The sequence below is a fragment of the Saccopteryx bilineata genome, chromosome 1 (genome assembly GCF_036850765.1).
Source record: "Saccopteryx bilineata isolate mSacBil1 chromosome 1, mSacBil1_pri_phased_curated, whole genome shotgun sequence".
Classification (NCBI taxonomy): Eukaryota; Metazoa; Chordata; class Mammalia; order Chiroptera; family Emballonuridae; genus Saccopteryx; species Saccopteryx bilineata.
This window is the reverse complement of record NC_089490.1, coordinates 26,303,404-26,329,566: the sequence shown is the minus strand read 5'-3', so window position 1 is coordinate 26,329,566 and position 26,163 is coordinate 26,303,404. Positions and strand designations below refer to the sequence as shown.

General features: G+C 37.5%; 1 protein-coding gene across 1 annotated transcript in view; it reads right to left on the bottom strand.

Moving 5' to 3' along the window:
• Nucleotides 1-4,962: 4,962 nt before the first annotated feature.
• The window catches only part of PTCHD4 (patched domain containing 4), a 199,906-nt gene continuing 178,705 nt past the window's right edge, over nt 4,963-26,163 (bottom strand). The window contains exon 3 of the mRNA XM_066252961.1: nt 4,963-6,596. Within this exon, the coding sequence (XP_066109058.1) occupies nt 4,963-6,596 (1,634 nt within the window). The remainder of the gene's footprint in view (nt 6,597-26,163) is intronic.

The following is a 26,163-nucleotide window of genomic DNA, read 5'->3' as shown; positions in this document are numbered from 1 at the left end:
AATGCTCTGTGCTGTATCCTAAACTGTAAAATATGTGGAAATTTCCCACCTGCTCCATCACATCTACATACAGACATCCTAATTTCTAAGCATGTAGACTCAATTCTCAATTCAACATCCTTTCAATCTTATTCCAAATGTTGCCTGACCCACCTCCCCAGAACTTTAAATGCAGAACATTATCTCTTGCCTTTCTAACTAAAACATGATGGTGAATCAAATCTTGGCTATTTAACAGAAACAAAAGTAAATTATTGCTATTATACCTATATATAGCCCCTCCCATGCTGGACCTGATGCAGAGAGACTTTGTTGCTTTTATTTATGATTTTTCTGCTTTCTTTTGGGTAAATGTATTTATTTGTAGTCATGATTTTGGAGATAAACCAGTAAAAAAATTAATTCATTTTCTCCTACACGATGTATTGGCAGATCATTGCTTATAAGGGGTTGTTGTAAATGTCTGCACCACAGTGATGATGCTGAGTATTATATTTAGATTCAAGATGGAGAGATTTCAAGATTCAGCTATAGATGGGCTTTGAATCAATGTCATAAAATTTGTCACAAAATTATTTTGTGACATAGAAGGAGCAAAATGTCTCTTTTTTTTTTTTAAAGGAATATGTGTTTCTACATCCCTTTTGGAATACATTACAGTTTTCAGGTTCACATATCATAAAATTATCAATACCATTCACAAAAATCAACAAAAGAGACTAAACAGAGAGATTCCTCTAGAAAGACATTAAGTAAGTTATTGAGTTTTTCAATCCAAAGGAGACAACATCTAAAGACCAGTTGTAGGCAATGTATTCTCAGAATCACCATGAAATTAGCAAATGCAGGAGATCAAAGTATGTTTAATTACTGACTGACACAGAATCTAGTATGTCCTTTACCTGGAAGCCAAATTGAACCTCTAGGTTTTTCCAGAGGACATTCTAGAAGAGGTTGCTGCCTTAGACATCCAATGAAGGCATTATTTAAATTGTTCCCCTCAGGATGAATTTTCTAGGGAATTTAGGTCCTGGAGACCAAAACCTACAAGGCATTTATTACTAGGTGATAGGAGAATTTCAATAAAAGTTGCAATAACCACGAAAATAGTGTCTTTAAAAATCTATGTACTACTAGTAATAAAGCATGCATAGTGCCAGGCATTCGTAACTATTTGGTCATAAAAAATATGTGACTGCTATTATGACATTTGCAGTCAACTTATAAAAATACATGTAATCTGAATGGCAATAGTTAAGTCCTAGCTCTATCCACAGGCCTAGAAGAATTAGTCTATTATGGGAAGTATCATGGGTAATTACAAAATGGACCAAGTTCTCACTCTCTTGAAATCAACATTCAGGAATGGCTATTAAAGCATCACAGGAGCTTCATTTGTCATAATTCTTCTAAGCTCACAAGGTAAAACCAAGTTCTGTGGAAATAAATAGGAATTAAATGGGAAAGGATCACCCACATTATACAACCACAGTGGAGAGTAATTCTCTCATAGAATATTCATGCACAAATTTCAAAGAGGTTCACTGTCCCTGGAAGAATTCATGAGATGACCTTTAAGTACACTCTTCATTTAAAAAAAAAATCAGCATGGTTAAAGTTAGCAAAGAAGTTAAGAATTTAATTTTAGCCAAATCTCTTTCTACAATTTAAATGGCCATCTCTTTGAAGCTTTATTAACCATCATGGAGAGTAAGCTCTTATGACCTCTCTAATTCAAATATAAATTGTGGTGGTAGAAAAACAAGTCCACATTCCAGTTTAAATTCAGAAAAGCTGTGGGTTTTGCAAACTTGCAATCTCTTACTATAAGGAAAAAACACGTTCCGACAAAATAAAATATTCTACATATCTGAGACGTTTCCTGCAGGTTTCTTCTCTTCTAGGAGTTGATTGACCATCGTCTAGCAGTAGATAAGTTCTTAACTTGAACGCCATCAGTATTGCACAAATGGACAAACGAGGAGTAAACCTGAAAAGCCAGGGAGAGTTGCGCACAAGCTATTGAAAAAGGCAGAGGTTGGGTGTTAACCTGCAAATCATGATCTCATATTTTACAATGCATTTTGGTACTTGGTACATGAAATTCACATATATATATATATATTTGTTTCAGAGTGAGGTTGGGAGGTCAGGGTGATGCTCAGTTCAATTATTCCTGAGCTTAAATTACTTCCTGGGACTGAGTTAGGGTGTTTTGAGTGGTATATTAACTCTTCCAAAACAAGTCATTCCATTTCAATTAATTATTGCTACTGTTCTCTAAAGAGTGCCATGATGTCCCAGAAAAGATAATGTCACTTCCAAAATTCCATACCTCTAGTCACTTGTGCAATGAGAAGTTCATATTTATTTTAGCCACTCTAAGCCTTGAAATAATACCCCCCCACAAAAACTGTTTTACCCCTTCCAAAGAGACAACTATGTAGATGGAGGAGTATGCATTTGGCAAATGGCATATTTGTTTTTTGTTTTTCTACAAATCAGCTGGCCAACTCTATTTGCACGTGAAACAGTGTAAAGTAATTAAGAGAAAAATGACCCAAGTAAGCAAGCTTTTTAAAAATTGGTAAATGCTTCGGAGTATGGCATGTCTTGGCAAGAACTAGAGTGATATGACTGTTATGGGATATCTCTAGTGATTACTTCACATCTTTTGAAAGGGATGTGAAACAAATCTTCTCAAATGATGAAGAATCCTTCTCACCCCCAAGAAAAAACCCAACTCCTCAGAAACTTCTACTTCAGCTATGAGATCATGGTCTGCATATCTATAGTGCCAAAAACCAGTTTATTCTAGCAGAGCGGTTCAGGAGGTAAAAGGCTAGGGTTATCTGTGACATGACTTTCCAAATAATGCAAGAACAATAACCCTATGTTTATGGCAATTATTTCCCATACTTCATCTGTTGTTATTGTGCCCAGATGAACACAACTGAAAAGACATAGATCATTTCTAATAGAAACTTAATTACCTCAAGGTAGGACAAAACAAACTCCATTGAACAAAACAAAATTTGGTTAAATGTTTTTATATTAGAGACAGTTCTCCCTTCCCTTAATATGTGGTAAATTATTTATAAAAAGTAATGCTTGGTTTGTTGCTTTTTACTTCTTTTATCTATAAGTTACATTTCCAAAGTCTACATCTACTGTAACTCTTGTCTAAACTTAACTGAGTCCAGGAATTGGCTTTTTTATTTCATTTTAGATTTTAATATTTTAAATTCAATTAAAATATACAGCCAAAGTTGGTGGGAAACAGTAGCTTTCTTCCAGAAAAAAAAAAAGCTTACTAGCGGATTTTATAATCATTGGACATTTGTTCAGTCCTATCTGAAAATTAATTTATTCTACTACTTAGCATGGGAAAAGGCATTTCCTATGTAATTTTCCCAGTAGTTTTCTGTGATAAGAAGCACAGCATCAATCCAAGTAAGCACCCCACAGACTGAGTCTATCCTCTGGGGAGCAGTTTTAAACTTTAGCTCAATGAAAACATTTAACCCCAATACATTTTTTAAGAGAGAATTCTGCAGCAGTTACAAGTAATATGCCACCTGTGAAGGGCTACAATTACCCTTGGGCCAACTGAGGAGCGGTTTTCAAGTACAAGAACAATGATAGCACAAGAAGATACAAAATGATATTGCAGTAGTTATAGTGACCACTACGATAGTGACTGTGGCCTGGGTCAATGCTTCAAATATCAATGCAAGGAACACAATAGACTTTATAGGATTTGAATATTTTCTTTACAATAAGAGCCAGTTGATGGCACATGATGAGCGATGGTGGTCCATTTACTCTATTTCATTCTACAACAGATTTCCTAGTTATGTCTCCTTTCTTCTATATTCCATAGCAGTATATCTTCACCATCTAAAATGAGAACACTATAACTATTGAATACTCCAGCTCACATACAAACACACACATATACATACACACAAACACAAAGACACGTGCACACACTTGTGTGCCTTTATACACATATGTATAAACACTATGTGTCAAGTGCTCACTTGCGGTGAGTGAGCTAGCTGAAAGCAGCCAAATCAGCCTCCTCAAATACAGAGAACCATTAAAAATCAATGAAATGCCATATCAACTATTAAACATTGTTCATGTGGTAATTAATTCAAATGCCTTTTGTGTTTTTTACTAAGTCATCCAAAACAAGATCTCAAAGACTGACAACATGATAGGTACAATCTAATAGATTTACAGTCTTTTTATTTTGCTTAACACAGTTGAAACACTTGAGTTGATTTTGAATGGCCATGAATGCTCCTATGTTCGGCTAAGGCTGATTTGACTTTCTAGGGAAAGGCCAGCCTGTCTGCAAGTGGACATCTCCCTCCACATAAATGTCAATGTACACTACAGACAAATCTAACTATATGTATATATAACATATATACATATATATGTACACATAAAATGGGTTGGGAAGTCCTTTGGTTTAGACGGGATTATATATGTACTTCCCAAGTGCATAGGTTTCCTTTGACCAACCTATTCATAAAACAAATACGAAAAGTGTCATGGCAATTTTGACATTTTCTATGTCTTTTTTCCCTATTCGGAGGCCCCCTTTCTTCTCTTCTCCATCTGTCCTAAGCATTTTATTTTTTGAAAGCTGTTGATTCTTTTGGCCTTCTAACACTTCACTGATTCATCCATTCCATGAAAGAGCTCTAAGATCACATCCAGAAACTTATCATTAGTGGAGAACAAGATTGCAAAAAACTTTCCCCTCTTCTTTGATCCCCTCTCCCCCCCACCCAGGAGCAAACACCGTGGTGTGTCATGAATAATACACTCTTGATCTGACTTGCCTCGTTACCCCTGGCCAGCCCAAGCAGCTGAGGTCTGAGCTGTACTCGCCCTGCATCGTTGTGCAATACTGGGAAAGACAAACTATCCATTAGTCTGCACCCTTCAGACTGTGGTGACGTGATCAGGATTCTCTTGAATTTCTATGCATTCAATTTCTTCTCTCTCCTTTCGTTTGGCACGCTTCTTTTTCTTGTGGTGCTTTTTGGAAGGGGGGAAAAAGGTTAGGAACACAGGTAAGATAACAAAACAGTGCAGAAGTGTGCAACCCCCGGTGAGCAGCAAGCATTTGAACAGTGTGAAGGTCAGGTTCGAAGGCACAAAGAGGAGGGGGACCAACCCAATAAGAAAAGAAGTAACGTTTTGCAAAATGGCTGTCCCATGCTCTTGCAGGGAGCTTTTTATACACTGTGTTCGGGTGTGCTCGGTCGCTAATACAAATGTATAAAGCAGCGGTGCACAGTGGTCAATGGCGAAGTTCAAAGTGTAGATAAGGCACAAGATAGAGATGCAATCCATGTCGACGTTCCATAACGTCATTAAGCCCAGAACGCCCAGCTCAATTGAGGTGACACTAAGAATTATCCAGAAGTTCCCCAGAGGGTGGATCACTAGGAAAAAAGTCAGGATTAACACCAGGAGAACACCGAAGCCTGCAATCAGAACAGGCACGATGACGGACAGGCCGTAATGGTCCATGAACACAAAGGAGGGGTTGAACACTATGAATCGGATGCTCTTTGAGAGGGACAGGGGCCTCAGCTTTTCCAACACTTCTATGACTTCTCTCTGCTTGTCCCTGGTAGTCCTGGCCACCAGATACAAGCGAGAAGCGATGATGTTGTTTTCATCCCCGGCCTTGGAGAAGATGATGTCGTTTCGAAAATGCTGGAATTCTGGCTTTTTTAAAAATGAACTCTGCAGGACACTGATAAAGTCGCTCTTGTTATTGGCACTGATGTTGCCGCCTTTCAGGAACTGGTAGTACTGCTCCACCCAGGACATCGCCGTGAACCCACTGCACAGTCTCCGCAGATCCTCCTGGACGCTGCTGTTCCAGTACTCGAGGGGCTCGTAGACGTAGAATCCTATCACGGGGCTGTAGTTGCTGAAGTATTTCTGCTGAACCATGGCGTAGGAGACGCTTGGGGAATCACTGGCTAGTAGATTGATGATGTTGGCTCGGTCGCTGATCTGCAGGCACCCCATGAAGGAGAAGGAGGCGTAAATGAGATAGAGGATGACAACGAATGGCTTCACGTAGATGTTGGTTATCCACTCGTTGTAATGTTCACGGAGGAAGTGCTGGATGAAGTGGTGCTGGTAGGGGTTTGTCTCGTGATGGGACGTCTGCTGATGTCCATCGCTCATCACCGTCTGGAACCACACGGGCTTGCGCTCCAGGTACTCCGCGGAAGGAATTTTACAGCAGAAGATGCTGTGATAGCGGTTTTGTTCTAGTTGGCCAGCGAAGACCAGACAGGAGCCAAAGAAAGAAAAAATGTAAAAGTAGTTTAACAGAATGGACACACACATGTTCTGACAGAAGACCTTGACAGCCTCTATGTTTGTGAATGGGCTGGCACCCATGCCAAAGGTAATGAGGTACAGGGAGCTGGTCATGGTATAGGTGACCATCACATCAGAATAGGCATCTGCTACCCTGTCTTTGAAGGGCAAATTTTCTCTGGTTCTCCGCCATCCAGACAGAAGCTCAAATACTCCTTTTGTTCCATGACCTAATTTAAGAAAAGAAGAAAAAGAATAATTGTTTTTATTTTCTCCTATGGTTCAAGCGAATTTCTGATAAGTTGTCTATGCTAAACAATACCTTATACTCTAATCCTCATATCAGGGTCTCAAAGTTTGAGTTATATGACAGGACATATGTGCTCCATGTCTCCATTTTTTTTTTTTTTAAATTATTTTTATTTATTTATTCATTTTAGAGGAGAGAGAGAGAGAGAGAGAGAGAGAGAGAGAGAGAGAAGGGGGGAGGAGCAGGAAGCTTCAACTCCCATATGTGCCTTGACCAGGCAAGCCCAGGGTTTTGAACCGGCAACCTCAGCATTCCAGGTCGACGCTTTTATCCACTGCGCCACCACAGGTCAGCCCATGTCTCCATTTTAAGAAAGCCCAGACTTCTTGGTAAATGTTGGGAAAAAGGAAATATTTATCTGTTTATTAATTTGACAAGTTGTAGTATAATGTGACATTAGCGCTACACATGTCTCCTTACATGGATTATAAATTGTCGAGGGCACTGGCTGTTATTTGTGAAGCTTCAGATGCCCCTCAACACCAATTTAGTGCTTCATCAACTGATGTATTGACTTATAGTCCATAACCTCCATTTCTAGCTGATTTACATGGTGATTTAGAAAATTATAAAATAATTTTAAACATTTAAAAATGGCTTTAAATTGATTTTACAATGTTAATAATCTGCTTAGTGGCCAAATGGCTTAGAAACTGATTCCTATAGAGTTGGTTAACATTGGATGTGAGTTTGACTGGTGGTGGTGCAGAAGATAGAGCGTCGACCTGGGATGCTGGGGTTTCAGGTTCGAAACCCTGAGATCACTGGCTTCAGTGCAGGCTCACCAGCTTAGGCACAGGATAATCGACATGATCCCAAGGTCACTGGTTTAACTCAAAGGTTGCTGGCTTGAAGCCCAAGGTCACTGGCTTGAGGAAGGGGTCACTGGCTCAGCTTGAGCCCCCCCAGTTGAGGCACGTACGTATGAGAAGCAATTATGAACAATTAAAGTGACACAACTATGAGTAAATGTTTCTTGTCTCTCTACTTTTCTCTCTGGAAAAAAAATTGGATATGAGTAAAAATAAATCTTCTACTGGGTTACATGAAAGACTGGGCAAGACCTTCAGGTTAAGAGATCACAGCAAGCATTTCTTCTGGGTTCTTCACAGAGCTTTTATTGACAGAAGGGTATGCTGACAAAATGTTTGACTTTTTGTAACCAACTTCTATGTACACTTTGACAAGAGTAAATAGACAAAATGTTTAGCAAACAAATACCACGTGAACACCTACTATGTGCCAGAAACTGTTAGATACCGAGATCTTTTATTTAAGTAACTTGATAGCCCTTAAAATACTGTTACTTGTTTTTTTAAAAAAAACAAGATCAGAAATCATAGTTATTATACAATACCTGCAAATTCTCTTCTCTTCACTTGCCTGAATTAGCTATGTCAAGTACTATCCACAATAAATATTTGATAACTAACTGAGTGGAAATCTTCATAGATATGTCTTGCTATTGTAGCTATTACAGTATATATACAAAGCTTTTCCATGAATAGATAAAAACTGTGCTTTAGCTGTTCTCCAAGAAATCTATTAGACAAAAATGTGGCACAAAGGTATAAAATGAACTAGTTTAAGAAAACCTGGACAATGGACTTTGTGTGGCACCTAGATATTGGAGTTCTGGGTTATAGACCCAATTTACTTAATTGTGCTTTAACATATTGTCACAGCTGGGTCTTACTATTATCACTGACTTTGTGTTGTTGATAAAGTTTGCTAACTGGCCTACATAATTCTTTTCCTTCTTTATCATTTTTATTTGGGACTACATTGTACATAATTTCTTATCTTACCTTTCAACTAAGGGTTGTTCATATAACATATTTCTGGATGATGTGATGTAACTGAAAGTCATTTAAGTGTTCTTGGATAGGAAGACTTAACATCATTAAAATGTCCATACCACCCAAAGCAATCCATAGATTCAACACAATTCCTATCAAGATATCAATGGTATATTTCACAGAGCTATAACAAATATTCCAAAAATTTATATGGGACAACAAAAACATGCTGAATAGCTACATTGATCTTGAGGAGGAAAAAGTCGGAAGAAGCACATTACCTGATATCACACTATACTACAAGATCATAGTAATCACAACAGCATGGCACTAACATAAAAACAGACATATAGATCAATGGAGTAGAATAAGAGTCCAGAAATAAACCCATACTTTTATAATTAATATCTGACAAAGGAGGCAAGAACCCACAAAGGGATAAAGATAGTCTACTCAATAAATGATGTTGGAAAAATTGAACAAATATGTGCAAAAAATAAAACTGGCCCACCTTCTAACACAAAATACAGTAAACTCAAAATAGATTAAAGACTTAGATGTTGGACTCGAAACCATATAGATGGTTAAATATAGGACATGTCTAGTAGCAATATTTTGTCTGATATATCACCTCAAACAAGGTAAACAAAAGAAAAAATAAACAAATGGGACCACATCAAATTAAAGTTTTTACACAGGAAAGGAAATAATTAAAAAAGTAAAAAGACAACCCCCTGAATGGGAAAACATATTCACTGATGCATCTGATAAGAGGTTAATGTCCAAAATTTACAAGGAACTTATAAAACTCAACACTAAAAACAAACAAACAAAACCCCCCCAAATAATCCAATTAAAAAAGGGCAAAGAACCTGAATAGATGCTTCTCCAAAGAGGACATACAGATGGTCAATAGACACATGAAAAGATGCTCAATGTCACTAATCATTAGAGAAATGCAAATTCAAACCACAACCAGGTACTACCTCACATCTGCAGAATGACTATCATCAATAAATCAATAATCAATTTTTGGTGAGGATGTGGAGAAAAGGGAACCCTCATCCACTGTTGGTGGGAATGCAGACTGGTGCAGCCACTGTGAAAAGCAGTATGGCGTTATCTCAAAAACTTAAAAATGGAACTACCTTATAACCCAGTAATTCCAATTCTGGGAATATACCCAAAGAAACCCCCCCAAAAAAACTAATTCAAAAGAATATATGCACTCCTATGTCCATTGCAGTGTTATTTACAATAGCCAAGATTTGGAAACAGCTCAAGTGCCCATTAGAACATGAGTGAATAAGAAAGCGGTGGTACATTTACATAATGGAATACTACTCAGTGGTAAAAAAAAAAAGGAAATCTTCTTTTTTGTGACAGCATGGATGGACCTGGAGGTTATTATGCTAAGTGAAATAAGCCAGGAAGAGAAAGACAAGTACCATAGTTTTCACTTATATGTGGAATCTAATGATCAAAATACACTAACAAACAAAAAAGGAACAGACTCATAAATATGGAGAACAGACTGACAGCTGTCAGAGGGGTGGGGGGACTGAGAGAAAAGGTGAAGGGATTCAGCAGAGAAATAAGTTATAGACTGAGAAAACAGTGTGGGGATTGCAGGAGGGAGGGGGTGGGAAGTTGGGGGAGGGTGGAGGGAGATAGATGGTGATGGAGGGAGACTAGACTTGGGGTGGTGAACACACAATACAGATGGGGTATTACAGAATTGTACACCTGAAACCTGAATACTACTACTACTACTAATAATAAAAGGGTGCTTATCAGAAAACTAGGAGGAAGTTTGTCCTAAAAGACATCATGGCACCACCAAGAGCCCTGGCCTACCTTCCTTTTGAATTTTAATTAATGAAAATCAAATCTCCATTGTCTATGTCATTTTAAGTAAGGCTGTTTTATGAAGATGAACCTAGTCCTAACCAACAATTATGGGGATTTAAGGCTTTTTGCTTTATAGTGAGACTATGGAATGTACAGGTTTAAGTGTATATAATGCTGATTGTGTGTGTTTGTGTGTGTGTGTGTGTGTGTGTGACAGAGACAGAGAGAGACAGCAAGAGGGACAGATAGGGACGAACAGACAGGAAGGGAGAGCTATGAGAAGCATAAAATCTTTGTTGTGGCACCTTAGTTGTTCATTAATTGCTAGCCAGCGACCTTGGGTTTAAGCTGGTGAGCATCGCTCAAACAGATGATGAGCACACGTTTAAGCTGGCAACCTCTGGGTTTCGAACCTGAGTCCTCTGCATCCCAGTCCAATGCGCTATCCACTGCACCACTGCCAGGTCAGGCAATGATTTTTGATTTTAAAGACACATTGGCCCACCTACACTGGGAGTTATTATTAACCTTTAATTATTATTGCATTGGAGATTTTCTTATTCCAAATATAACACCTATTTAATCTCCAAAATGTTCTTTTCTGGTCCTCCCATCAGGAAAGATCTTTTAACCTAACGAGTAGAATGGCACTTAGGTATAAGGTAAGGTTTGTTTGTTTTTTTGATAATGATCTATTTCTTCTTACATTTAGTTACTAGCCCAACATATATTTACACTGAATTAAGGCTAATGCTTCTTTTTTTCTTTACAGAGACAGAGAGAGAGTCAGAGAGAGGGATAGACAGGGACAGACAGACAGGAATAGAGGGAGATGAGAAGCATCAATCATCAGTTTTTCATGCGCAGTGCGACACCTTAGTTGTTCATTGATTACTTTCTCATATGTGCCTTGACCATGGGCCTTCAGCAGACTGAGTAATCCCTTGCTCGAGCCAGCAACCTTGGGTCCAAGCTGGTGAACTTTGCTGAAACCAGATGAGCCCGCGCTCAAGCTGGCGACCTCGGGGTTTTGAACCTGGGTCCTCCGCATCCCAGTCCGACACTCTATCCACTGCACCACCGCCTGGTCAAGCAAGGTTAATGCTTCTTAACATCAATTGTTCAGTTCTACCTTCTGCAAGACTCCCAGACCAAACAGGATACTTCTTCCTTTATTCCCTTGACAAAAATGTAATTTTAGGAAATAAGTTAAAGTAATTATTTAGTTAGAGCACTTCTTCTGAAATGAGGAGTCTTTCTACCTTTGTAGCCCCAAGGGGAGAAAAGACTACATGGGACTATTGCTAAATCTGGCTGGCCTTTGCTGGTGGTCACTTTTATGGAATATTAGGTACACTCTGCAGGCCATAGTGTTGCTTATATAATACGAAGGGCTATAATGTAGAAAGATGTACTAAACTATATTAGCTTAAGTAGTCAAATTAAGTGTGATAAAAGACTGGAAACACAATTTCAAAACTTTATTTTATCTCATTTATAGATTTAGGTATTTTACAAGGTATTCCTATCACTATTCACTCATTTGATTCTCACTGTAATTGAGCTACATCCTAACAGTTCTGATTTCTTACCTGCTTAACTCAGGGTAATCTCTCTCCCCATGTTAGTTTTATCTTCTTAGTTTTGTTCATCCTATTTTCTCTGCCATGTAACACCTTCTCTTTATTGCTGGTCATTTAATTGAAATTCTACCCATTGGACAGTTAAGGGTCAGCTCAATTCTTATCTTTGCCAAGAAGCTATCTCTGACAATTCCAGACAAACTGATTTTTTTTCTGTTCCCTAAATTTATACTGTGCCAATTATTTACTTGTTTTGACACCCAACCATGTGCTGTTTTGCTCGTGAACAAAATGACTTTCTCAAGATATGTTCCTTCTCTTGGTTAAATTGCAAATTCTTCAAGGTTGGAGAATGCACTTTATGTTAATTTTATGCTCTGCAGAACATCTGGCAAAGTGATAGATGCCCAGAAAACACCCACTAATCTCCCATTGAACTTAATCTACTGTAATTCTTGATTCTAGATGGGTTCAGAAAAAAACCCGTTAATTATTCTTAATGATAAAAATAATTACTCAAAACATCTTTACACATCTATTAATTGTGTCAAAAAGAGTTTATAAAAGTTAATTTATTTTCCAATTATTGTTGACATACAATATTAGTTTCAGTTGTACAACATAGTGATTAGACATTTATATATGTTCTGAAGTTATGATCTAGGTACATCTAATACCCATTGGACACTATACAGCGTTATGAAAATATTATTGACTCTATTCCCTATGCTGTACTTTATCTTCCCATGACTGTTTTAGTAAATAGCAATTTGTACTTGTTAGTCCCTTTTACTTTTTTCACCACCTCCCCTTACTTCCTTCACATCTGGTGACTATCAATTTGTTTTCTGTATTTATAAATTTGTCTACTTTGTTTGTGTATTTTGTTTTTTAAGATATGGATGAGTAATATTTCATTGTATATACAGGAATGGGCAAAAGTAGATCTACGTTTGTAATACAAATAAATAATACAAGAATAAACTGCATTTTGCCTGCACACAATTATAAACCTACTTCTGCCTGCCTCTGAATGAACCTCTCTTCTTTATCTATTAATTCAATTCAACCCAATATATATTTATTTAGAGTTTGTTACATGAGGATCTGCTAGTCAATATATTAAACATAAAGGTAAACAAGAAACACAATCTTTTTCAAGATGTCAGTCTTAAAGTTCATTATTACTTGAGTAATTCTGAGACAGTTCATATCTTCTAATAAATATAATGTTTAGATACTATCCTGGACAATGTATGATGTTCAGAAGCATTCCTGGTCACTACCCCCTATACCAGTAATACACTCTATCACTGTGACAATTTGAAAGATCTTCAGACATTGCCAAATTCTGCTGTCTGAAGGACCAGTTGCACTTGATTGAGAATTTTTGGTTTATTCAAAGTGAAAAGAAATAATATGCACACATACATACACACATCATACACATATTTAATCACCTTTTCCTGATTATAAAAACAGGACATATTTATCTATCCTTTTATCCATCCAATTAGATAACTGCTTAAATAATTAATTCACAGAACTGGGGTCCTACCAAGAACAAATTAGTATTTGGGATAACTCTTGTCACTCTATCTAGTGGCCTATCAACCATAAAGAGCCCTTTTCCTAACTCTGAAATATTTTCTTGTTGTTTTTTTTTTTTTTTCACTTTGGTTTCCATTCTGAGGCTGGAACTGTTTTTTGAACATCTGCTCAGTTGAAAGAAGCCCTAACTCTCCATTTAGCTTTTCTAACAAGGTTGTAGTCACTATTTTTCTACCTTTACTAAAAGTCCTTTTCTAACTCAAACAATTAGAAATCAAGATATTGATATCTACCCAAAGACAGGTGGACCACCATCTCAGATGATCATGCATGAACCAAATACATGTGTGGATTGCCTCAGTGAACCATTACCTGAACTAATAATTGGAGTATGTTAGTTCTTGGTACCCAGTTCTGACTGTTCTTTGCTTCTGTTTAATTTTCCCCACTCAAATCCTTAACCCTTACTGTAGGCTCAACTTGTCTTATGACCAACTACATTCAAGTTTCTGAAGAATGAGGGAAACATATATGTAAGCAGTTAACTGACACTTAAGAAAGAATTGCATTCTTGTTGAGTAGAGAGACATATGCTGCATGACCAGGAGGTGGCACAGTGGATAGTGTCATACTGAGACATGGAGGTTTGAAATTCCGAGGTCATTGGCTTGAGAGTGGGGTCATTGACTTGAACGTGGGATCATAAACATGACCCCATTCTTGCTGGCTTGAGTCCCAAAATCACTGGCTTAAATCCCAAGGTCGCTGGCTTGAACCCAAGGTCACTGGCTCCGGCAAGGGGTCACTCACTTTGCTGTAGGCCCCCTGTCAAGGCACATATGAGAAAGCAATCAATGAACAACTAAGGAGCTGCAACAAAGAATTGATGCTTCTCATCTTTCTCCCTTCCTGTCTGTCTGTCCCTATCTGTCCCTCTCTCTGTCTGTCTCACACACACACACACACACACACACACACACACACACACACACACAGTAGAGATGCATGTTGTGTACTGTGAAAATACAATTGATTCTTTCTGAGGGATCAGAAAACACTCCAAAAGATTTTAGTGAAGTAATGTCAATCTAGAATAATCTGATGGACTAACAAAAAGACACAAAAACCTGTAAATTAAGAGTTGGTAGTTGTGTTTCCAATGTTTATAACTGTGATTTTTTTTCTCTCAGGAGAGATTAGTTTGATGTTACAACAGAGTAAGCTGTTGTCCAAAATATGTGTTTTATTTAATGCTTCAAAAGATGGCTGCCAAATTTTGATTATGGTTCCCTTTCACTGTTTTATTAATTTGCAAACTATATTAGAATAATACAATATGTATTTCACCTGGGATGTTACTGGATAACTAATATTTTCCTTTGGCAAATTTCATGAAGTAAAAGAGAGAAAATGATTGGGACAGAATAAAAACTGGGAGAATATTCAAAGGCAGAAACAAACAGAAACAAAAGACTTGTGTGCGTATGTGCACATATTGGATGTTCCAATGTTGGGAAAACCAGGCATGTTGTTGAGGAGACTTCTTTGTAAATGAAAGCAAATGGAAGCATTATGCAATAAAAAGAAACGTGGTAACATAACTTACTTAACAATAATTGAATACGTTCTGCTATCTGAAATTGAGACACAAGACAATGAAAGAGTCTGTGGATTTGTCCAGCTGTGGTGGTCCAGCCAGAACAAATATTTTAAATGACCAAAATTAAAAAAGAACGTTTTTGTTACCAACAAAACTGATTTCAGTCCTATGTGAACTGAACATCTTCGAACTGATTACAATTCCATTCGAGCCTCAAGTAATCTCTGTACAGCAAATAAAGTTGACTTCTGAAATAAGAATGGGTCTATTTTGAGAACTGATTTCAACCCCCCTGTAACCACATTTCTCTTAAGTCCTGCTCTTCCAGTGTAAACTTCCACACTGTGATGGTACCTTATGCACTGTAGGAAAGCTCTCTGATGACATGGATTAGCTTAAAGTGACTCCTTTCATAGCAATGTGTATTTTCTGGAAATCTGATACAAATATTACAGTTGCCATTTTGATCCCAAATCTGATTTCTCTAAAACTTAGAATTCCAAAAAAAGAAACAAAACAGTTTTTAACAAGGATCAAATTCTATCAGAAATAACTGTAACTGACTTAATTAGTGTCTCCCTACTGGGCTCCTCTTTTATATATTGCATTAATAAGCACCATCTGTGGGCTGCCAGTTCTTTGTAATAAGCTGAGTTTGAATTCTCTCCATTTAACTCAAGAAGATGTACTAGTTAGTTGGTCTGCCTTTTCCCTTGACATGTTAATCCCAAAGCGTGACATGAGAGTAGGACACCTGCATAAGAGACATAGAAACAGAGATTATGACCTGCTCCAGGGAAAATGTTCTACTTTATTTTAGGACTTATTTCTGCCTTGGTTAGCTATGCTTTTAATAATCGTGTTTGTGGGAATCACAGAGGCTCAGGTGAAAAAGAGCATTTTGACTTTCGATTGGTCTCTTAAGGTATACGACTTCCCAATGCCAACCAAATGAATAAATAATGAGTGAAAAGATCAAGTCCCAGTCGACAGAACCGGTGAAGCAGCTCAAAACATCTGGATATTGAATCTGCAGATTGTTATTGTTAACTTGTTTGGCATTTTATGGGATCCTTAGCCTCCTTCTCATTAGTGGGTGTATTCCTATATAGACTTTTAAAAATACTCCTCAAACATGATCTCTTTTCTAACACCTTCCCCATGCCTTCTTCAAAGAGGAGTCTCTCTTTTGTGTTCCAGGGCATACCACAGTGCTTACTGCCACACCCAGCTGAAGCTGTCCACTGGTGGGCCTGTCTTTTGTGTAAGTCTATAAGGTTCTCACTGGCTAGGGCCGGTACTTGTCTTGATCATATTTGAGTCTAAATTATTTGGCATGTTACCGGTGCTTAATAAATATATGTGATACTGAATTGGCCACAATCTGAGTTTAGTTTTAAAGATATTTATAATTTTTCTTGAAATGATTCTTAAAAGCCCTTTATTCAGCATAACATTTTGTGAAATAGATACAGTAGTTTGCCACATTTTAGTGAGAAAGACGTTTGCTGGGTGTTACTCAGTGATTCTGTCCACAGAGGTGGTGATATATATCATTGATGTCCAGTTGCGAAATTAGCATGTAATTCATTCATTTGACTGGCTCAGTATTACCAGTGTCTGTAGGAAATGCAATATGAAATTAAAGAACTTGCTCTAAGTTGCTATTTGGCAGAGTTTAAACGGGCCCATAAAGCACTCATGCTACCTAAAATATGATAAACTTTTTAGAATTTTCTAATCCGCATGATGTCTAACCTAAAGGTGATAAATAGTGTATATTTGTAGAATGACTGCTTTTAATTAACTCTCATCTAGAATAAATAGGTGACTATCAAGCTCTGTTCATAATGGACAGCCAAAGCTTTTGCCTCTTGGTTCCTACAGAGCTCAATAAAACATAGGGTAGGAAGTTACTCAACAGAATTTTCCAAGCTGCTCTTGCTAGGTGCATTTGATGGGTTTGCCTGGTAATATGTGTTGGTGTTGTGCAATGAGGAACAGTGTAGCTTCATATTACCCTGTGTATATGCACACACATATACATACATACATACACACAGATACTCACACACACATATAGAGAGAGAGAGAAAAAAAAAGAGGAGAGAGAGCAGAAATAGAAATAGAGAAAGCAGATGGGGTTATTTTAAAACCCACCATTACAATAAAAGATTTAATACTCAAAGTGGGCACAACTAGGTAAGTAACTCCATTTAATATTGTTTAGTAGAACATTCCTCAGAGCCAGATAGCTTGAGCTTGAGTATAAGTCCTAGGTCTCCCACTTCCTAGCTCTGTAATCATGGGCAGGATGTTTTTGGAAGCTCTCTATGTCTGTTTCCTCAAAGGATTGTGATGAGTTTTAGATAAGTGGACACATGCATTTAGTATCCAGTGAGGACTATATTGAATGGGAAAGCTCAGTGCTGGCAACTGCAGGATTTTTATCATGGAGAACGCTTCAAATCATTTGACTTTGAATGCTTCCTTCTGCATGCAGCTTGGTTACTGCTGTCTTTTCCACCACAGTTGCACAGACTTTAGGGGGAACTCGGGGCTCTCTTTCCACCTGTCCTAGCTGCAGGGCCTCGGTGCTGCCAAGAGCAGAAGCCAGGGCCAGCCATGTGACGGGGGGCTGCCATGATATCCTGTGTCTCCCTCTCCCTGGGATTCCCATTCAGAGGAAAAAACAAATGTCAGGAGCTTTCCATTTTCTTCTCAATACTTTCTGTGTCTTTTAAGTTTCATAAATTAAATGTACACTATTATTTTCCATTTTAAAAATATTATTAAATTTATTGGGGTGACATTGATTAATAAAATTATATAGGTTTCAAGGGCACATATCATCTGTATATTGCATTGTGTGCTCACCACCCACAGTCAAATCATCTTCTGTCACCATATATTTGGCCCCCTTTACTACCTGCCCTTCCCTCTGGTAACCACCATATTCTTGACAGTGTCTATGAGTTTCAGTTTTATATCCCATAAATGAGTGAAATCATGTGGTTCTTAGCCTTTGCTGACTGATTTATTTCACTTAACATAATATTCTCAAGGTCCATCATGTTGTTGCAAATAACAGTATTCATCTTGTGGATGAATAGTATACCATGGTATATGAGTACACATCTTCTTTTTCTAAACATTTATCAGAGGATGCTTTGGTTGTGTCCATGTCTTAGACACCATAAAAAATGCCACAATAAACAAAAGGGTACATATATCTTTGAGAATAAATGTTTTTTAGTTTTTTGGATAGATACAGAAGAGGGATTTTTGGGTCATGTGGTAGCTCTATTCTTAAATTTTTGAGAAATCATCATACTGTTTTCTATAGTGGCTGTACCAGTTTACATTCCCACCAGCGGTAAATGAGGGTTCCTTTTTATACACAATCTCTTCAACATTTGTTATTACCTGTCTTGTTGATAACAGGCAATCTAACAAGCATGAGATGGTATCTCATTGTAGTCTTGATATGCATTTCTGTAATAGCTAGGGAAGTTGAACATCTTTTCTTATATCTGTTGGTGATTTGTATGTCTTCTTGAAAGAAGTGTCTGCTCAGGTCCTCTGCCCATTTTTAAATTTTATTGTTTGTTTCATGTTCAGTTGTATGTATTCTTTTTATATTTTGGGTATTAACCCTTTGTCAGAGCTGTTGTTTACAAATATTATCTCCCATTCAGATGATTGTTTTTTGTTTTGTTGCTAAGTTTTTTGTTGTTGTTGTTATTGTTGTTTTTACTGTGCAAAAGCTTTTTAGTTTGATATAGTCCCATTCATTTATTTTGGCCTTTACCTCCCTTGCCTTTGGGGTCAAATTCATAAAATGTTCTCTAAAAGCAATGTCCATATGTTTAGTACCTATATTTCTTTTATGTGATTTATTGTTTCAGATCTTATATAAATATTTAGGTCTTTGACCCATTCTGAATTTTTGTATATGAAGACAAAATGTAATTTAGTTTTATTTTTTTACATGTGGTTTTCCAATTTTCCCAGTACCATTTGTTGAAGAGGCTTTCTTTTCTGTATTGTGTATTTTTGTTTTCTTTGCCAATATACATGTAGTTTTATTTCTGGGATTTTGATTCTGTTCCATTGGTATGTGTGTCTGTTTTTCTCCCAATACCATGCTGTTTTGATTATCATAGCTCTGTAGTATAATTTAGTGTATCACAGGTATTGTGATACCTCCGACTTTATTCTTATTTCTCAGGATTCCTTTGGCTATTTGGGACCTTCTGTGGTTTCATACAAATATGATGGCTTTTTTTGTTTTATTTCTTTAAAAAATGACATTGGGATTTTGATTAGGGTTGCATTAAATCTACATATTTCTTTGGGTGATGTGGTCATTTTAACTAATATACTTTTTTTTCGAGAAAGAAAAAAGCAATTGCAACAGTTGGGCGCTGTCAAGTAGCCGTTGATATTTGCAGAAGCTGGTCTGGCACTCATAGCTCGGCTTAATGTTGTCCTGTTGACCACAGTCTGGCAGAACAACATCAGACAAGACCACTCTATGACTGGGAAAGATTGAGATATAGGACCACTTTATAATTATGACTGGGTACAAACAAAGCAAAAGCATTGTGTAAAACATAAAATGGACCAAATATCCTTTTATCAAGAATGATAAGAGTGCTTCCTGCTTCCTTAGCAATCACAGTTTAGTCTTGGTTCGGTGTTCTCACATTCTAGGTATAAAAATTATTAAGGTAATTGATTATAGAATTACACTATTTTCTTGACAGCAACCAATCATTCTGCATTGAGCCCTCTGCCAAATTAACTAACACTTGCAAAAATCATATAATACATCCATTCTAATACCTTCTTCTGGAAATTCTTCATAATCCCAATAATATGTGTTCTTCCTCATTGTGATGAGTCAACAAACCTAAACTTGTTCAACTATAGTAGTGTTTCTTGTCATCTTTGGCTAGAAGGCATAGGCATTTTATTATAAATATATATTTTGAAAAACAAAATAAAATAAAACTTTTGTTATTATTATTGATTCTTTAATTTGATTTCTTTGAGTGTAAGAGTTAGAACAGGAGTACTGTGTGAGAGTTAATTACTAGAGGATTTGAATTTACAGACCATGTCACCATAAAAGGAATAGCTTCCTGACAAAAATAATATTTTAGTTGCATCCTTACTAAAGAGAGAATGTCAGTTGGGCACATGGGAAGTGGTAAAATGTTATGAGAAAAGATAGCACAGGAGGAGGAACCAAGTAGAACTAACAAAGTCATTGTTTTAAGCAGAGAAGAGCAATGAATGAAAGAATGAGTCATTGGACAGAAAATCTTACAATTATCAAGAGACGTGGGTTAGTAGTTTACAAACTAAACACAAACATATGCTTTAAAAAATCATGATCAAGAATAAGAGATCACTCTGGACGGAAATGGCGCCGTGAGCAGCACGTCCGACAGATCTCCCCAAAATCTCAACAAATTTATCAACTAGAAACAGAGAAATTTATCCTCGGAGCATTCCGGAGTTCCACACACACTGAAAGCAAAAGGACTGTTGCTGAGGAGAGAGTACACCTGTGGTGAGTCAACCCACACATGCAGCTGCCCGCCCACACTCGGGGACGGCAGCCTGGGCGCTGGCGGCCGCCCCAGCATACCCTGAGAAACCACGCGTGCGCCCCGTGCTGCGGTCCCCGTCCACTGGTGTGCTGAGAAACCGCGCTCGCGCCCCGTGCCACGGTCCCCGTCCACTGGCATGCTGAGAAACCGCGCGCGCGCCCGCCCGCCCGTGCCATGGTCCCCGGCCACTGGTGTGCCAATAAACCGCGAGTGTGCGGGCGCCGCCCTCCCCCCCCCCCAGGGGCGCCAAGGCTGTTTTTCCTAGTCAGGAGATTCTCTCCGTGGGCGGGGCACCTCACCCAGCCATTCAAGCTAACAATCAAGCGCTGGGGGGAGGGGCGCGCAGACAGCCTGAAATACTTTCTGGAGCACAGCTGCAGATCCAATCACTGAAATTAGCTTAACCCACGAAATCTACGCACCCACGGGGCTCTAACTGATAAGATCTCTCCCAGTTCAGCGATCCAAGACAAGAGGCGTGATATTTTTCAGTGCCTTTCGCTAAAGGGGCGGGGGCAACTTCTGATTGACAGAGCCTCCATATTCAGGGATATACCTAACAAGAGGGACTTGGCAGATATTAAGATCCATAAAGCAAACAGCGACTAGTGCTTCTTCTTCCCAGCCAAAACAGGCTACCAAGTGTGGAAAGTCTGGGTTGAGTGGTCCAACTGAATGATAGGCGCTGAACAGTCACCTTGACAACAATTGACTCCCAGCCCCACCTGATTACGCTGGAGCCTTACCCAGAGCCTTGCGCTGAGTGAGGATAGAGTGGGGATTTCCCAGCTCTTTGAGCCTCTTACTCCCCAGACAGAAGCAGTGGCAGCCTCATAGCTGGATCACCAGGCTGCTAATTCAGGAAGGGGAGACTAGGAAAGAGACTCCAGGAAAGCAAACTCTCTCATTGTTGGACTTTGCAAATGCCAACAAGCCTTGACTACCAGCGAGACTAAAGCCAATTATATGACATGGCCATAGAATACCATCAACTGCAAATTCCTACCTAAGAGTGACACAGGGGCAGAACCTGGGGTACAGAGTCACCGACCAGGAAGAGGGGGAGAAAAGAAAAAAGGAAGAAGTTAACCTCTCAAAATCAAGAAAAATCCACAGACTTTATAACTTGTTCCACTAATTCTTTGTTGTTGTTGTTTCTTTCTTCTATCTTATTGCATTTATTATTATTTCTATTTCTTCCACCTCGGTCCTTTTACTCTCTGCCCATCTCATGCTACCCTTTTCTTGAACTACACTACCCATGAGTGTTACATTTTATTTCTTTTCTTCATCCTAACTCTCCTTTAGGGTTACACTCCAAAACCCTTAACTCTCACTCTCTCCCCTTTTGTTTTTTTTCCTTTCCTTTTTTTCTTCCTTCATTTCTCTCTTACTGTTATTTTTTCCTTTCTATTCATTTCTTCTTTTCTCCTTTTACTTTTCCTCCCATTTAAGCCTCAATCACAAACAAATTATTTAATTTGGGACTCAAGTTTTTAAGGGGTTTTTTTTGTTGTTGTTGTTCTTTTTTTTCTTCTTCTGCTTTTGTTCTTGGTTTTCCTCTATTTGTTTGTTTTTGTGGCATTTTGGGCACTTTTTAAATTGCTTTTTAACTCACTAGCATTCCTCCCAACCCAAAGTCTCCATTGTATTTAGTCTTCACTCCACTTAATACAACAGATTTTTACTTATTATTTTTATTTTTTTCTTTTTTAATTATTGTTTTTCTCTCCTTTTTTCTGTTTCCCTCTCATCCCTCTCATTATATCTCTTAGTCAACCATCACTTACAAGCAAATCATTTTATGCTTGTCTAAGATTTTCTCCCCCCCCCCTTTTTTTTTTTTTGTATTTAGTAGGTCCCTACTCCCTTTTTTGCCCCTTGAACTCTTCACCCCAAATTAGGCCCTCCATTATAGGCAGTTTTTGTTCCATTTAGCATAATATAATTCACAGGTCACCACGATATTTCCCTAAGGAGGTGAGAGGAGGGGAAGAGAAGAAAGAAAAAAGGGGGAAATAATAAATTATTACTTTTTTTTGTGGAGTGTTTTCCTTTTTTCTTTTTTTTTTCTTTTTTATTTTTTATTAATTCCAATTAACACTATCATCAAGACCACCTTCAGATGCCAATAAGAAAAAGGAAATCGAACATTATGGATACAAAAGACAGAGAGGTAACACAAATAGATGTGGAAAAATCTATGGAGAAAAGATTTAACATATTGGAAGCCTTGGAGCCAAATGACAGAGAATTTAAAATAGAAATCTTAAAAATACTCAGAGATATACAAGAAAACACAGAAAGGCAATTTAGGGAAATCAGAAAACAACTCAACGATCACAAAGAATATATTACCAAGGAAATTGAAACTATAAAAACAAATCAAACAGAAATGAAAAACTCAATTCAAGAGCTGAAAAATGAGGTAACAAGCTTAGCTAATAGAACAGCCCAGATAGAAGACAGGATCAGTAAAATAGAAGACAAGCAACTTGAGGCACAACAGAGAGAAGAAGAAAGAGACTCAAAAATAATAAAAAACGAGAAAGCCCTACAGGAATTGTCTGACTCCATCAGAAAGAATAACATAAGAATAATAGGTATATCAGAGGGAGAAGAGAAAGAAAATGGAATGGAGAATATACTCAAACAAATAATAGATGAGAACTTCCCAAGCCTGTGGAAAGAATTAAAGCCTCAAATTCAAGAAGCAAACAGGACACCAAGTTTTCTTAACCCCAACAAACCCACTCCAAGGCACATCATAATGAAGATGACACAAACCAATGACAAAGAAAAAATTCTCAAGGCAGCCAGGGAAAAGAAGAATACAACATATAAAGGAAGGCCTATTAGATTATCATCAGATTTCTCAGCAGAAACTCTACAAGCTAGAAGAGAGTGGACCCCAATATTTAAAGCCCTGAAAGAGAGGAACTTTCAGCCAAGAATACTATACCCATCAAAGCTATCCTTCAAGTACGAAGGAGATATAAAAATATTCACAAATACAGAAAAGATGAGAGAATTTATCATCAGAAAGCCCCCACTCCAGGAAATACTAAAGGGGGTTTTCCAACCAGATTCAAAGAACAAAAGAAAACATAACCACAAGTAACAGCTCCACCAAGAAAACAATAAAACCAAACTTAAACTGTGACAACAAAAGGAAAAAAAAAAGGGGGGAGAAAGGATGAAGATTAACAGTAGCAAAGGACGATGAAGCGCAGAAATACTCACAAGAAAGGGTACTACAATGAATATGGTAGGTACCCTTTTCATTACTTAATGGTAACCACCCTTGAAAAAACCACCACAAAAACACTTGACTTAAAAAAGGTAGCAACAGAGGAAAGAAGTATGGAATACAAACAAACAAAAACAAACGATAGCAAAACAAAAAAGAAGAATCAAACAAGATACAAAACTAACAGAAAGCAATTTATAAAATGGCAATAGGGAACCCACAAGTGTCAATAATTACACTAAATGTAAATGGATTAAACTTACCAATAAAAAGACACAGAGTAGCAGAATGGATTAAAAAAGAAAATCCAACTATATGCTGCCTACAAGAAACTCATCTAAGCAACAAGGATAAAAACAAATTCAAAGTGAAAGGCTGGAAAACAATACTCCAAGCAAACAACACCCAAAAAAAAGCAGGTGTAGCGATACTCATATCTAATAATGCTGACTACAAGACAGAAAAAGTACTCAGAGACAAAAATGGACATTTCATAATGATTAAGGGGACACTGAATCAAGAAGACATAACAATCCTTAATATATATGCACCAAACCAAGGAGCACCAAAATATATAAGACAGCTACTTATTGACCTTAAAACAAAAACTGACAAAAATACAATCATACTTGGAGACCTCAATACACCGCTGACGGCTCTAGATCGGTCATCCAAACAGAGAATCAATAAAGATATAGTGGCCTTAAATGAAATACTAGAACAACTGGATATGATAGACATCTACAGGACACTTCATCCCAAAGTGACAGAGTATACATTTTTCTCTAGTGTACATGGAACATTCTCAAGAATTGACCATATGTTGGGCCACAAAGACAATATCAGCAAATTTTAAAAAATTGAAATTGTGCCAAGCATATTCTCTGATCATAAAGCCTTGAAACTAGAATTCAACTGTAAAAAAGAGGGGGGAAAACCCACAAAATTGTGGAAACTAAACAACATACTTCTAAAAAATGAATGGGTCAAAGAAGAAATAAGCGCAGAGATCAAAAGATATATACAGACAAATGAAAATGAAAATACGACATATCAGAATCTCTGGGATGCAGCAAAAGCTGTAATAAGAGGAAAGTTCATATCACTTCAGGCCTATATGAACAAGCAAGAGAGAGCCGAAGTAAACCACTTAACTTCACACCTTAAGGAACTAGAAAAAGAAGAACAAAGACAACCCAAAACCAGCCGAAGAAAGGAGATAATAAAAATCAGAGCAGAAATAAACGAAATAGAGAACAGAAAAACTATAGAAAAAATCAATAAAACAAGGAGCTGTTTCTTTGAAAAGATCAACAAAATCGACAAACCCTTGGCAAGACTCACCAAGGAAAAAAGACACAGGACTCAAATAAATAAAATCCAAAATGAAAGAGGAGAGATCACCACAGACATCATAGATATACAAAGAATTATTGTAGAATACTATGAAAAACTATATGCCACCAAATACAATAATCTAGAAGAAATGGATAAATTTCTAGAACAATACAACCTTCCTAGACTGAGTCATGAAGAAGCAGAAAGCCTAAACAGACCAATCAGCAGGGAGGAAATAGAAAAAACTATTAAAAACCTCCCCAAAAATAAAATTCCAGGCCCAGACGGTTATACTAGTGAATTCTATCAAACATTCAAAGAAGACTTGGTTCCTATTCTACTCAAAGTCTTCCAAAAAATTGAAGAAGAAGCAATACTTCCAAACACATTTTATGAGGCCAACATAATCCTCATACCAAAACCTGGCAAGGATGGCACAAAGAAAGAAAACTACAGACCAATATCTCTAATGAATACAGATGCTAAAATACTAAACAAAATACTGGCAAATCGAATACAACAACATATTAAAAAAATAATACATCATGATCAAGTGGGATTCATCCCAGAATCTCAAGGATGGTTCAACATACGTAAAACAGTTAACGTAATACACCATATCAACAAAGCAAAGAACAAAAACCACATGATCTTATCAATAGATGCAGAAAAGGCTTTCGATAAAATACAACACAATTTTATGTTTAAGACTCTCAACAAAATGGGTATAGAAGGAAAATATCTCAACATGATAAAGGCCATATATGATAAACCATCAGCCAACATCATATTAAATGGCGTAAAACTGAGGACTTTCCACCTTAAATCAGGAACACGACAGGGGTGTCCACTCTCTCCACTCTTATTTAACGTGGTGCTAGAAGTTCTGGCCAG